At 42.0% G+C, this 16,107-nt stretch overlaps 1 protein-coding gene across 1 annotated transcript; it reads right to left on the bottom strand.

The window, feature by feature from the left end:
- Positions 1-11,411: 11,411 nt before the first annotated feature.
- Positions 11,412-15,758, bottom strand: LOC306779650 (extracellular calcium-sensing receptor-like; the record flags this gene model as incomplete). The annotated part of the gene is made up of 8 exons (XM_079271626.1): positions 11,412-12,524; positions 12,628-12,852; positions 13,253-13,528; positions 13,622-13,828; positions 14,153-14,422; positions 14,696-14,782; positions 14,934-15,228; positions 15,514-15,758. The coding sequence occupies 8 exons, from the start codon at positions 15,756-15,758 to the stop codon at positions 11,412-11,414; spliced, it is 2,718 nt and encodes a 905-aa protein (XP_079127752.1).
- Positions 15,759-16,107: the final 349 nt, after the last annotated feature.

Genomic DNA, 16,107 nt, shown 5'->3' with positions numbered 1-16,107 from the left:
CCCTGTATAAAAACGGATTTTCCGAAAGTGAATTCCCTTCCCCCACGGTCTGCCCCCTTCCTCCCGAAAACACTTAAAAAAACACAGGAAATACGTAGCAACAGTGTATCAAGAAAACATAGATTTCCTGCATATAAAATAAAATAATGAAGAACTCAATTTAATAAAGGAAAAACTCATACATTGGCTTTCATGTACACACACTTTGCACTTCCACCACCTACACACACACACACACACACACTAATCATTTGCCATCATGCTGTTATTGTCTTACTATCACTCTTGAGAGGAGTAATTTGGGATTGTGTGCCATCCTGTTTACTTGGTTGCAAAAAGGCTTGACATATATTATAAGTACCCACATCAATGGTTCAACTGTTCAGAAGACGATGGGGATATGTCACAGTTTGGATACTGTCAGTTGGCTATGCAACTGAACTTCAAAGTGTTTTTGCTCTCGGTGGATGTCTAGAAATATAACTTTTTCCTCCTGCATTGTGAGGGATTTTACTTTTTCATTGCACAACTGTTTATGTATGTTGAATGTACTGCCACTGAGAAATCTAACTCAGTATATTGTACATATTCTAAGTGTCCAGAACAGCTGCATCCATGTGTTGGTTCTCCTGTCTCTTCACTCGGTGGCCCTCCTCGGCCCCATCTCTGCTCCTAGTCTGGCTTGTGGGCAGACAGCTGGGGCTCAGGGTGGGACTGCAGTGTGTTCAGACGGCGACTTGCTCTCGGTGGGGGGCACCCGGCAACCAGGGTCTGCTGCAGGATGGAGATGTAGTGATTGGTGGGCTCTTTGCTCTTCACTACCAACCTCCAGCTATTGACATTCAGGCCTCGACTGCAAAAGTGATTCTGATCTTTACCTGGTACACAGATGTGAGAGAACTGTTTCTGCAACTAGCCAAGATAAATGTGAGCAAACTGAATACAATTGTGTATTGAATATAGTAAATGCAATAGAGAATTGAGACATTTTATGTTATAACGATATCGTTTTTTAAAAATAATTCTTAACTTGATCGTGATCTTGTCTTCTTGCCATCACTAGCCAAGGCAAGGCAAGGCAAGTCAAATTTATTTGTGTAGCACATTTCAACAACAAGGTAATTCAAAGTGCTTCACATAAAAGCATTAAAAGCATCAAAACATAAGGCAAAGAAAAGGAGATTTAAAAACAATTAAGAACATTCATTGCATAAAAACATTTTAAAAACAGTGTAAGAAATAAAATAGTGTTGGGGTCTGACCATATGGCTTCAACATGTGCTGTGGACAAAGAGAATCAGGCCTTCACTTTTTCAAGCAAAGGTTTCATCCTGATTTGTAGTTTGATAAGAGCAAAGGAATTTCACACTCGGGTGTGAATTCCCCCCCCCCCAAAAAAAACTATGGTTCCTGAAGTCACCTGAATACACCGCTGCAATCTCATTGGCCGAAGGCCAAGAGACCCCAGGACCCCTGTGGTTCAACCACTGTTCTACAAAACTGTCTGTAACTCACACCTCAAGGCTTTTTCCCTTCGACCTCGGTTGAGACAGGGAGCACACAACGCTCTCTTCGCTCGGACCCCCCGTCCAGGCCACAGAAGATCCAGCTTTCCCCACCAGCGCGACGCTGGCCACGAGGAAGCAACGGCCTTCTCCCCTCCTCAAACCCTGTCAGGTCACAAGCCATTTCGCTGGACGAATCAGCCGTGTTCCACGCTGAGTAAAGGCCCACTCCGCCCGCGATAACGAATCCGCTTCAGCGATCCGTTCTCCGCTTTTTGCGCTTCTTTTTCTTTTTGTGCACACTCCGGCAGGAAGACGTCTAATCCTCTCCTGACCGATGATTACCGGGAGACGTACGGACCACGTCGTCTCAGCCGAAGTAAAACGGTACTCCCTGCAGCGAGTACAGATCGGACCCGCGTGAGCTCACACGAGACACGCCACAACGGACCGAAGCCGCACCAGCAAAAGCCGTGCGAGACACAGCGCCCGCTACAAGGCCGCGCTGAAAGCTCCCCCTGCTCCCCCTTCCTGACGAGGAAAACGGACCACTTTGCCACGAACACACTCCAACGTTGCAACGAAGCATCGACAAGTAAGATTCTTGGTATCTGGGCATAGTTTAGCTTAAATTAACTTAAGTATAATTCTGGCCATTCATTTATACGTTGATATTCCCGTGTTTTTGTGTGTTTAAGTTACTGTCGCGTGATACGGAGGTATTGCGCAATCATTATGGAGCAGAGAAGCTCCGCTGTATTTGTGTATTAACTGCTATGACTGTTTGCTTTTGTGATTTATTTTGATTTATTTCATTTCGTTCTGTTTATTTCTCTCTTCATTAAATCGACTCTGAGTGAACTGAGAGTCGTGCTTATCCTTGCATAAAGCTGCCGGTAGTTCAACCCGACAACGGCATACTTATGCATGGTAAGGCAAGCGATACTCAGGCTCCCTACAACATCGCATGCCGAAGTGTGATGCACGTCGAGTTCTCGCTCCTTTTCCTTTTCTACCTCTTGTCACGTAACACACACAGCTCCTATCTCTGCCCCTGGGGAAACCCCGTTCAAACGATCGCCTCACAACGCCCCTCCCCTTTTGTCCGAGTCACCCAACGCCGCCATCTTTGTAGTCTTTAGCAATAGCTGTAAGACTCCCCTTCCTTTTCACCCACAGACCCACACACACATACACACACACACACAGACATACACCCTCATCCATTTTATTCATTCTTTAGTTTAGGCATATAAAATTGTATGATAACGTTTGTTGGTTGCAATATTAATTGATTTGATCATTTATTATTTTGATTTAATAAACTCTGTTATACTTTAAGGAGCAGTCGTCTGTTATTACTTGTGCATATGTATTTGATAAGACTGTATGTAGTAGCCTGTGCTCGAACTTAAAAACCTTCACTGTCACTGAATGTATACGCAGACTATTGACATTATGAGTGACTACTAATTATGAGACTCAGTTTTATCGTTTGGTTATTGGTCCCTGTTCGCAGGGTGGTGCCCCGTTGTTATTAATAATCATTAATAATTGTTACATACATCAATAATCCTATTGATGTCATGAATTCAGTTTCTTAAATGCTGATAACCCAAACACGCTCCTTTACGTTCCCAACAACAGTAATGCAGAAATGCAGGAAATTGATTAATATATTAATTGAATGTGGTTCAATTAAAGGCAGCAGCAAACAGAAAAGTTTTCAATCTTGATTTAAAGGAACTGAGGGTCTCAGCAGACCTGCAGCTTTCTGGGACTTTGTTCCAGATATGTGGAGCAGAAAAACTGAACGCTGCTTCTCCATGTTTAGTTCTGACTCTGGGAACAGAAAGTAGACCGGTCCCAGACGACCAAAGGGGTCGGGATGGTTCATAAGGTAGCAGCAGATCAGAGATGTATTTTGGCCCTGAACCATTCAGTGCTTTGGAAACCAACATCAGGATTTTAAAATCAATTCTTTGTTGGACAGGAAGCCAGTGCAAAGACATTAGAACTGGGGTGATGTGATCCACCCTCCTGGTCTTAGTGAGGACTCGAGCTGCAGCGTTCTGAATCAGCTGCAGCTTTCTGACGGACTTTTTACGGAGACCTGTAAACACACCGTTACAGTAGTCCAGTCTGCTGAAGATGAATGCGTGGACAAGTAGATGTTGAACAGAAGAGGCCCCAGTATTGAACCTTGGGGAACACCACATGTCATTTTAGTCAGCTCTGATGTGTAATCAGCTACAGACACAAAGTATTCTCGGTCCTTCAAGTAGGATTCAAACCAGGTAAGTGCTGTGCCAGAGAGTCCCACCCAGATTTTTTGTCTTTCTAGGAGTATGGCATGGTCGACTGTGTCGAATGCAGCACTGAGATCCAGTAACACTGAGACTGAAATTCTGCCATTGTCTATGTTTAAGTGGATGTTGTTGAAAACCTTAACAAGAGCAGTTTCAGTACTGTGGTGCTGTCGAAAGCCTGACTGGAAAACATCAAAGCAGTTATTTACGGCCAAGAAGTTGGTCAGCTGTTGGAAAAACGCTTTTTAAATTATTTTACTTAAAAATGGGAGGTTTGATATTGGCCTATAATTTTTCATCGTTGCGGAGCCTAAACTAGCCTTCTTTAGGAGTGGTTTAATAACTGCAGTTTTTAGGGCTTGTGGGAAGACACCTGAGAGAAGGGATGTGTTTACAATTTGTAAAAGATCAGTGGTCATGCAGTTTGAAATATTTTTGAAAAAGTGTGTCGGTAGAATATCCAAGCAGCAGGAGGATGACTTCAGATGTTGTATAATGTCTTCTAGGCTTCTACGGTCGATTGAATGAAATTGTGTCATGATATTTGAATGGATGTTATTCAGAGATCGGGACAACACATATCCTGTGGTTGGTGTGGAGGCACTGACTGCTTGTCTAATTTTCTGAATTTTGTCAGTAAAAAAGGAGGCAAATTGATTGCATGCCCAGGTGGATTGGAGCTCAGCAGCTACCGACACTGGAGGGTTTGTTAGCCTGTCGACGGTAGCAAATAAGGCACGTGTATTGTTCTTGTTTTTGGTTATGATGTCAGAGAAGAATGACTGCCTTGTATTTCTAAGTTCCAAATTATAATTGCGAAGTCTCTCTTTATAGATGTCACAGTGAACCTGGAGATTAGTTTTTCGCCACCTGCGCTCAGCTCTCCGACACTCTCCTTTCTCTATTTTGACCAGCGTAGCATTTCTCCAAGGAGATCTTTGCTTACCCGAGACAACCTTCACTGTCGTGGGTGCAATGGCATCAATACTATTTTTAACTTTAAAATTGAAGCCATCTACAAGCTCATTGACTGAGAGGCAAGAGAGGGCTGGTGTGGAGGAGAACTTCTGAATAAATAGTTCACTGGTGTTTTCAGAGATGTAATGCTTTGTCACAACCTTGGTTTGGACATTTGTGTGCAAGGAGATTGCACCGTCAAAGAAAACATAGAAATGATCAGAGAGTGCAACATCAGTCACAGCAACCTTGGAAATGTTTACACCTTTGGTGATGATTAGGTCCAGAGTGTACCCCCTGTTGTGGGTGGGTCCTGTCACATGCTGAGTCAGATCATAGTTATCAAGGACACCACATAGTTCTACAGACTCTCTGTATTATCAACATGGATATTAAAATCACCAACAATAACAACACAGTCAAAATCAATACAGATTACAGACAGCAGTTCAGTAAACTCATCAAAGAAGGTTGCACAGTATTTAGGCGGTCTGTAAATGTTTAGGAATAAAGCTTGAGTGGAATTCAGAGCCACATATTCAAAAGAACTAAAATGACCAAAGGACATCTGCTTGCATTGAAGAGAATCATTAAATAAAATAGCAACTCCACCTCCTTTCTTATGTGCTCTTGTTTCACTCATGAAACTGAAGTTGTGAGGTGTTGATTCAATAAGAACAGCTGCACTGTTATCTTGATTTAACCAAGTTTCAGTTAAAAACAAAATGTCCAGTTTGTGCCTAACAATAAAATCATTGATTAAAAATGTTTTTCCTGACAGAGACCTGACATTTAATAAAGCTAAGTTTAATGTGGTTAAAGCTTTCTTTGCCCAATTTATTTGGACAGGATGACGAGGAATGTATGCTAAGTTTGATAAGTTTGCAGGTTTATGTAAGAAATTTGAGCAAAGAACTGTGTTCAGTAGATATAATAAAAGTGTTTAATAATTCATAATTAAGAATTCATAATTAGTCATAATCATAAGTGTTTTGGAAATGCATAATTAAGATAAGCATAAAGTGTTTTAGGATAAGCAGCTAGAAGTAGAATTTGAGACATGAAGCTTTTGCCAAAGTTGCAAAGTTGCAGAAGTTTAACATTTATACTGAAGGATTATAATAGAAGGGATTAAGCAATAACTGACAGTCTTTGAATGTGTTAGGAGCTCAGGGAAAGAGAGTCATGAAGACAGGCATTTACAGAAGTGCACAGGGAAGTTAGCTAATAGGCATTGGGATAAACGGAAGGGGAGGAGTTGCGAACGGATATGAGGGCGGGAGATAGAAAGTGTTTTTCTGCCTCTTTTTAGCGTGTGGTTGCCTGGGACGGCTGTGTCCTGGGACCAGAGGTAGTTTTTTCCAAAGTGGGTTAATATTGTAATATTTCTTAGGAGTAATTTACTCCATTGTGTAACTGTAATCGTACTTGCATCAGTGGGATTAAATTCCTTTTAATTGTAAACCAGTTTTGGTAGATTTATTGTTGCAGCGTGTCGACTGTACAAAGCAGCCGGACACGTGCTCTGGCCTCCTCGCTGTGGAACAGACTCAAACTTCCACATTTACTATTGTTTCTTCGCAGCCTCACCTTTCTTTTTCTATAAACTTGCAGGACAGGAATTGAAATGGCTAGCTGCATACAGGGCCCCGACTTTTCCTGGAGAGAGTCATTGGTGTCATTAGCCTTGTAGCCTGGACCCAGAAGATATCAATTATTTCCTATATCAGGTAGGGGAGACAGAGGATGGTTGTGGAACCGTCAAGGAGTGGGGCGAGGAGTGTGTTTGGTTCCAGCAATGACCAGCTCTTTCATGTGGTCAGTGAACTCCAGGGGGGGGAGGATGGGGAGAGTGTGAGAGAGGATTGACAGCTCAGCAGTCCAAATTATGGACCTGAAATAGAAGTAGGTGCTGGGGAGGGAGGTAAAGACTCCTCGTTTAGGAAGGGTAGGGAAAGTGGGAGATCGGAGGCGGTCCCTGATAATGAGGTTGGAGACTCCTCCTTTCCTTTTGGCTGTCGTTAGGCGGGGGCATCCTTCCCGTAAGGTCTCCATGGCGATGCTGTGTGGTTATATCTTGTTTAGACTCCTCTTGTGTCTTGTCCTTGGCAGTAGGGACAGACGGGTGACGCAGGGAGAAAAATAGGTTAGAGGTAAACAGTTTAACCCCTGACTTGTTCAGGCAAACTCCATGCACTGTAAAAAGATATCTGCGCTCCCAGAAAAGGTAGAAATTGTTGATAAAATGTACTGAATGGTCAGTGCATGCAGTTGACAGCCATTTGTTCAGTGCAAACAGCCTGCTGAATCCTTCATCTCCTCCTCTGACTGCTGGAAGGGGGCCACTGATGAACACCTCAGCCTTGACAGAGCTGACTGTGTTTAACAGATCAATAAAGTCTCGCTTCAGAACTTCAGACTGTTGTTTCACAATATCACAGCTTCCTGTATGCACAATGATGTTTTTCGCTGTGGGATAGTCAGCCACGATGTCCAGGATTTTGTCTCTCATGTCAGAAACCATATCTTTCGGAAAGCAGAGTATTTTGGTGTTCTTGCTGCACAGTTTTCTGACATCTTTTACAGCATAGTCACCAACAATCAGAGTCTCAGGCCCAGTCATTAGCTTTGCCTGCGGCCTTTTACTCTCACATTGACTCTCAGTTCTTACCCCGCTTTGAGGAGATAGCTGCTTATCCAGGTCATCAGATGGAGATTTAGGATCCTGCAACAATGGAGCAAATCTGTTTTGAAGTTGTAGGCTTGGTTGTTGTGGAGGTGTTTTGCAGGTTTTACTTTTCTCAGCTGTCCTTGGCTTTGGCCGTCTGGGTGCAGGGGTTGAGGAGGAGTTCTGCCTGTGTGCTAATGCAGGCCAGCCTGTCGCATCACAAATCTCAGGGCGCTGGGCTCTGCCTGTTAGTCGTCCTCCCACATATTTTCTCTTCGGCTTTGCACCGAGAGAGTTCCAGGGAGGACTACCATTTGAAGATTCATTATCTGCTCTCTCCTCCTGCTTCTTGGTAGGCCTGGTTGTGCTAGTAAGCTGTGTCTTAGCTTGCGTTTGTCCAGTGTTTTGAGTCCATGGTAAAGTGGTATCATTCCCGCACAGTCCATTTACCGCCACGTTTACTTCTAGTCGGTGGATTTTTGTTTCCAAGACTGCAATCTTCTGTCGGAGTTTGTAGTAGTTGTCCGTGGAGAAGGGAGGCATCTTGCTGCTACTTAGCTTCAACTTAGCTGCTAGTTAGCATTAGCTAACAATCCAAATAGCTCAACGACTTTCTGGATTTGTCTTCACTCAAACGTTAGAGAGTGATATATGTGATATATCTGGCAAGATATATGTGATATATCTGGCAAATTGAAGAAAGAAAATGCAAGAAAATGCAAGCAGAGGCAAGCAGAGGCAAGAGCAAGCAGCAAAGCGACTGCACTCTCTCATTAAGGTCGCAATTCGTCCAGGTGACTGACAGACAATATCTGGCAAGTGAGGCTTGGAGCACCAGTGGTGATCTTCTCCAAAATGTTGTCTCAACTAAAGTAGCAAAAGGGGTTTTTGGTGTTGCTATTAGAAGTTCAGCTGTACCTGGATTTGAAAATTATATCAGAAGTTTGCACCCAATTCATCGTCCTGAAGATGAGTTCCTAAGAGAATTCTGGGAAGAGGAATTTGGGTGCAGTTCTGGGGCCTCACCTCTCTTTTCACATTCCTCTCCATCATTCAAATATTTAACCCCATTAAATATTCCTACATCATCTCCTGCCAATAGATTTTCTCAGAAAGTTTCTTTGCCACTCTGCAGTGGGACAGAGTCCCTGGAGGGAGTGAAGAATCCCTTCACTGATGTCTCCCAGGTTAGGGTGGCATATAACGTCTACCTTGCTGTTTATGCTGCAGCTCATGCTCTTCACAGCCTTCTCTCCTGCCCTGATAGAGAAAGCTCATCTGGAAACAACAGCTCCACCTGCTCTTCTCCAAAACACATAAAACCCAAAGAGGTTAGCATGATATTCTACCCTTTGTTTTTCAAATTCCATATCAAATAATGATGTTAATAAACCCCCAAATAGGTTTGTCATAGGCATTATTTTTGTACATGCTGTCAGTGTGTCAATATGACTATATTCAATATCTTCATACTTTCAGCTGATGCAGCACTTGAACAACGTGAATTTCACCACGCCACAGGGGGAAATGTTTTATTTCCAAGGCACAGACATTCCAGCAAAGTACGACCTTGTCAACTGGCAAGAAACCCCTGAGGGGTCACTCAAACTTGTTTTGATCGGTCGTGTGGACGGGTTTGACCTCCACCTTAATGAATCAGCTATTCAGTGGAGCACAGGATCCAACCAGGTGATTTAAAATGAACAATATTGATTCAGGCCAGTACTAAAATATGATTCACAAGGCATTATGTCTTAAGAATATTGTTTTCATTTGTTGTGCAGGTGCCTGTTTCAGTGTGCACTGAGAGCTGTCCCCCAGGTACCCAAAAGGCAAACAAAAAGGAGAACCTCTCTGCTGCTTTGACTGTATCCAATGTGCTGAAGGGGAGATTAGCAATCAAACTGGTGAGAAAATGTCTCCATAAGACACCCTCTTTGTGTTTTACTTTCTTTAACTCCTCTCTCTTCCTCTCCCATATTCCCTTCACTGTGAGCGTTGTCCATCTGAGTTTTGGTCCAATGCTAAACAAACTGCCTGCATCCCTCGTCAGCTGGACTTCCTTTCCTTTAATGAAACCTTGGGCATCACCCTGACTACAGCAGCTCTGTCTGGTGCAGCGGTGACAACAGCTGTGTTTGTGTTGTTTCTCTGTTACCGTCAAACACCTGTGGTGAGATCCTTAAATAATGTAAACAATACCGTACTGTACACTTTCAACAAATTGTAATTGTGCAGCTTTAGCTGATCAATCTGTTTCATTTAATATCCCACCATGCCATTTTTTCTACAAGGTAAGTTGGAGAACAAAACATTAGGTTCACCTTAAACATGTCCTGTTTGGCTTATGGTTAATGTGCTTGACTTTTTTTTAAATATTACTTTTCAATTGTAGGTGCGAGCCAACAATTCAGAACTGAGCTTCCTGCTTCTCCTGTCCCTGAAGTTGTGCTTCCTGTGCTCACTGGTGTTCATTGGTCGTCCATCAGTCTGGTCGTGTCGGTTCCAACAGGCAGCTTTTGGGATCAGCTTTGTACTTTGTGTTTCCTGCCTTCAAGTAAAGACTATAGTTGTTCTGGCAGCTTTCCGCTCAGCTCGGCCTGGTGCTGAAGCCTTGATTCGGTGGTTTGGTCGAGGCCAACAGGGAGGAAGCGTCTGTCTTCTTACTTGTGTACAGGTACTAAACATTTTTTTTTATTTTAATTTGTTTTAATATGTACATAAACTTATACAATATTTTACATAAATTTGATTACATTTTATTTTAATACAGATTACCATCTGTGTGACATGGCTGATAAGAAATATTATAAGAAATATTGTATGTTATAACTATTGTTGCTTTAGTGTTTAGCATATCTCTAAATGTCATTGCCTAATGCCATATCTATAATTACTGAAGATAATATTTGACATTATTAAAAAAAAAATTTCATCTTAAATTGTCTTTATTGTAGTCTCTGTTAAAAGATCAATCACAGAGTGAAAGCAGGTACCTGTCGTCTTATGTTAAATATTTCTCGTACTGGGTTCTGATTTTACAGACTGTACTATGGAGGTACATTCAAGGTTTCTATACTCGATACCTGCATACATTGTTGTGAAGTGCTTGTGATCAATATCAGGAAGACAAATAACTACAGTGGTAATGGGAGCTCAGTGGACTGCAATAGCCTAGAACAGGGGTCTTCAACGTTTTTCAGGCCAAGGACCCCCAAACTGATAGAGAGATGGAGCAGGGACCCCCGACTATATATATTGTATAAAATTGTGTTTTGTATTAAACTGGGCGGAGTGCCATGCACATACCTTGTTATTATGCATTCAATACTAAGCTATTAAATAATACACAGGTTGATATATTCATGTTTTTATTTTAAACATGTGCAAGGTAGGGTGGCCGTGACACTGCTATTTAGAAACATACCTTGTCAGCTGATACCAATGCCAATATCAACATTGTCTGTCAATTGCATGATAATCATGCATACAAGCTATTCAAATTGAAGTTTTTATTTTAAACATAGATGTGGAAACGTAAAATGAGTGATGGCCTATTAGTGCCGCTGCCATGAATAAACATATCTGTTATCTTGCATACAATACTGAACTGTTAAAATAATGGAAAGATTCATGTTTTTTGTAAATTGTTTACAAGAGCACAAAGTTCTTCATAGATCTAGTCTCCTAAATTAGTTCTCAAAGTGCGCAAGATTGATTCATTTAACTTTAAAATGTACAAACAATCTTAACATGCATCCCCCTGGACCCCTTAGAGGGTCCAATGTCCTCCTTCATAGTCTCACTAAATCCTGTTTGAAACACTGATTCTTTCATATATGAGTCAAGTCATCAGCCCAGCTTTCACAATAACTAAACATCGCTGTTAGTATCAACCTTTTTCCTCAAAAGAACGTTTGTATTGAATAAAGAAAATGCATCAATTATGCCTTGGTAATCTAAGTGCATGTTTTATGACTGGATGACCCGACCCATGATTGCTTTCTTTGTGTTCCTCTCTGGTCTCAACAGGATTATATAACATTTGGGTCCAAATAGTGCTAATAAGAGACCAAAACTAGATGCCAGGATGGCAAAAACCTCCACTGCATCTGCATATTTGCCTGGAGAGTTGACATAAGCAGGGACAAAGGCCACCCACACAGCACAGAAGATCAGCATGCTGAAAGTGATGAGCTTGGCCTCATTGAAACTATCTGGAAGATTCCTTGCCAGAAATGCTAACAGGAAGCTGAGGACAGCCAGTAAGCCAATATAGCCCAGTAACACTGCAAAACCAACGGTGGACCCAACTACACACTCATAAACTATCTTGTCGTTGTGGTATTGAGTGTTTTTATGGGGAGCTGGTGAGGCAGAGACAATCCAAGCAGTGCAGATTGTTGCCTGAATAGAAGTAAGAACCATAACTGTCCCTCGCTGCTGCACAGTACCAAACCACTTTAGACTGGCACCACCTCCTGCCTTGGAGGCCTTGAACACAGCCAGAACCACCATGGTTTTTACCAGAATACATGAGACACAAAGCACAAAGCTGATCCCAAATGCTGCATGTCTCAGTTGGCATGTCCACAGCCTGGGCCGGCCGATAAACAGCAGTGAACAAAGGAAACATAATTTAAGTGACAGCAAGAGCTGGAAACTAAGTTCTGGATTGTTGGCGCGTACTATAGGGGTGTTGTGATAATATATGAAGATCCACAGGACAACAGCACAGGTGAATGTGCCCAACAACGAGATGGTTGTCAAGCAGATACCCAGAGGCTCATGGTAGGAGAGAAACTCAGTTTTCTTAGAAACACAGTGGTCACGCTGGGGGCTGGACCAGAAATCCTCCGGACAACTGGTGCACTCCATGGAGTCTAAGAAGACAGGGAAAGTGTTGAGATACATGCTTAAATTGTATCTCCAAACTGCTCTGTTTAAAACTGAATACCAACCAGTCTTATTGCTGATCTTTCCCTCAGAACAAGAGATGCAATCAAAACAGCACTCAGATTCCCCCTTCTTTCTGGCCATCCGGGTACCTGGAGGACAGCTCTCACTGCACACTGACTTGGGTGCCTGTACGTAGAAAAATAAATATCTGTTACCCTACACTACTCTACACTGCTATAATGAGTCATCCATGGGATACAAAATAGTTGTCTGAATAATCAGGAATAACCTTTTTGGATTCAGAGTTCCAGAAGATTTTGTCTTCATAAAGTCTGAGTTCTTCACCTTTGGCTGACTCTTTAACCTCACCCACATTCTGAATTTTAGTTCTTCCGTCAGGGAGCCACAGCCAGTTCATGACATCATATATTGGTCTGGCATCACCATTCTCATCAAATGACACTTGATCACCAAATGGTGTGGTAAAGTTGACCTTTTCCAGGTAATGCACAAGCTATAATTATCAAAAAAAAGGGACAGAGGAAAATAAAAAAGGACAGATAAAAAATAACCATGGGGACACATCAGTGCTTAGTATTCAATCTTTCAACTGGATACTACACTTATGAACATTTGAAGACATGCTTCCAACAATTCCAACATAGCATTTTCTTCAAAGAGAAGTCACATCACTGATAATACCGTATACCCAGTGAAAACAGTTGTTGGCTCTGACCTGATATTGTTATCCACTGCTGTTACCCATGTATGGAACATCCTTTCAGCTATTTGCTTTAAGATTAGGAAACACACAGCTTTGTATTTAATTCTATACCCTAAACGCTACTCCACAATAAATGCTAAAGCACAGGATTTAGTTACCTAAACAGGTGGAGTGTAAACTGATATCCCACCTGCCATGACTCCAGTCTTTGCAAAGTTCCACAGCTGTTCCCACTGAAAGGCCCTCCCCCCGGCTCACACTGCAGCATGTCATCAAGAGCATACGCCAGGGCATACACCGCCTTGTACACGTTGTACTCTGGCCTGAGGTTTGAAATGTCCAAGAACTCAGTCTCCACATTCTCTAGATCTTCCTGTCCAGTGCATAGTGATCCCCCAGCTTCCACCCAACCTGCATGAGGTGGCGCAAATCGACACTGAAATGTGTATTCCCAAAACTGATTTACCTGAAATGTATTCAAAACAGAGTGTCCTAAATTATGACAATATACTGTATTAGTATTGCAAAATACCAGATCAGATTGCAAGGTTAAACTCACCATGCTATTTCCATAGCTGTTGTTGTGTTGTAGGTCAGGTCGTATTTGTAACAGGAAGTCCCTGAAACCTGGTATTTCTCCTCGACGGATGGCAATGCCCAGAGTGCCACCTATGTACGGCATGAGTTGGGGGGTCTGAAGCACAGTAGCTGCAATCCAGGCTTCGCTGGCCATCCACTGCAGGCCTGTCACATTCTGCCTCACCACCTGTGCATTGCATTACAAATATGTAAATTCATACTGTCAGGACACGGTTGGTGTCTTGCCTTAGTCATTCAAATATGTGTTTTACACAGTATTATGAGCAAAGTAATACATGTCATTACAATTAGAGGGCAATGTAATTTGTCTCATTTAGTGATCTCAGTATAATACCCTGCTTACAGCGCCTTGAACAATAAGACGTTATTTATTCAATTAAATCTATTTTTTACAGACAGTTTTATTGACACTTACATTTTTCGGTTTGATGAATAAAACATTAAGGTGTATAATTATATTAAGTTATGATTAAAGTATTTCAAGCCCAACCTCTTCCATGAGGTTAATCATGTGACTCTCATGTGCAAACACAATGACCACACGAGCTGTAGATTTCCTCATCACATCCACAATTCTCCTTAGTCCTGCTGGGTCATTGCCCCAGGGCAAAACCTCAAGGTAGGCCAGACACCCTGCACCAGACTGAGCCATGTCAGATTGGAAGGAATGGGCAGCATGGAGTCCATAATCATCATCACTGACCAGCAGACCTGTCCAAGTCCAGCCAAAGTGCCGGAGAATCTGAATCATAGCATGCACCTAAGTAAATGCAGAGTGGTGGGATTAGTGCAGAGGCTGGAATAATCTTTCAGTTGGGAACCTGATAAACAGGTTCTACAATGGTCCATGTTTAACCGTTGCCTTTCAGCATTGTTAGCTCAGACAAAACAGCTCCGTCAATGGCACAAGGAATGTGACAGGTATTACACTAAAGGAATACATTTTTCATTGCAGCAGAGGGATATTCTTTCTGAGGAATGTTTAGGTGCAACAGCTTTTTTCTGCTTTTTTATTTTACTGATAGACGTTCACCTGGAAAGCATCACTTGGGATCGTCCTAAAGAAGGATGGAAACTTTTGCCGGTCACTCAGGCACGAACATGTGGCAAAGTAACTCACCTGTTAAAAAAAACAGACTATACAGCCTAAAAACATTCAAAGCCTTTACCAGCCCTTTAAACTTTTCAAGTGGATTAGTCCATGTTTACAATTTACATTACATTTGAAACCAAATCAAAATAATTCGAAAGATTTACGGCAGAAAACTTACCATAGGTACTCTGTACAAACCTAGGACAGTGGAGATGGCAATAGAACGTGTAGAGGAAGAATCACCCACAATTCCGAGGACCGGAGGGGTTCCTACACAGGTATCGTCTAATATAAACTGCTCTTCTCGACCACTGGCTAATGACAACGCTGCACGGAATCCAATTCCTAGTTTGACGCAGTTATCATAAAGACTATATCCCAAAGTCACGTTAGGTAGCAGGTTGGTGTTTCTGTTGATCTCATCAATAGCAAAGGCCATGCTCTGGGCCTGCCTGAATCCTAGAATATCAAAACTAACACAAAAATACCACCGTTGAAAAAACAACATCAATTAGCAATTGTGTAGAAATACAGGTTGCACAATTACATATTTTGAAAACAATTAAGCCAGTTGAATAGCAACAGTTTTTACAATACTAAAGGAGGCTGTGCAAAAAAGTGATGTGTCCAAAATGGCACAAATACAAAATGCCTTTTTTTTCCTTTCAGAGTAAATTCTTATTATATAAAATACATTGCTCTCATGAGATTGACCTCCCCCACTTTTTTGCTTTTCAATGTTTCCCTGACAGACTAACCTGTGGCAGGTAGGCTGTTGTGGCTCTGAGGTAAAAGACAGGTCAGGAAAGATAGAAAAGAAGTGTATCTCAAATAGCCCACCCAGAACCACATCTCCAGCCTTGTGCATCCCATTTAGATGAAATTGTCCCTGTAGCTGGCAGGAGGTGAAATAAAGATGGGAGGGCACAGAAGAAGAAAAGTAGGAATACAACAACAGGAAGTATACGAACAAGAGCAGGTTGATATCCAAAAATGCCCACATGACTTTCCCCCTGTTTACCCCTTGACTGGTCCATCACCAAGCCCTTTTATTCACTTGCAGTATTGTTTAATCTTACACACCACCCACCAGGGCATACGCAAAAGTAAGGGCAGGGCCTAAATTGCATTTCATTTGAGATTGATTTTGTATTGAGGCATATTGTGTGTTTATTGGTTTGTTTGAATGTCAATTGAGTTTGATATGTATATCAGGTTGCATATAACGTAGAGACTGTTTCACCTTCTAGGAAAACATCTTGTTGTAAAATACAGGGTTCACGCTGTAGTTTAATGCATATACAGTATGGGAAGAGCAACTTTACACATATAATCAGTATAATCCCAAATTT

Source organism: Melanostigma gelatinosum (assembly GCF_949748355.1).
Source record: "Melanostigma gelatinosum genome assembly, chromosome: 7".
Taxonomy (NCBI): Eukaryota; Metazoa; Chordata; class Actinopteri; order Perciformes; family Zoarcidae; genus Melanostigma; species Melanostigma gelatinosum.
The sequence above is the reverse complement of the archived record's forward strand: the minus strand, read 5'-3'. Positions and strand labels throughout refer to the sequence as shown.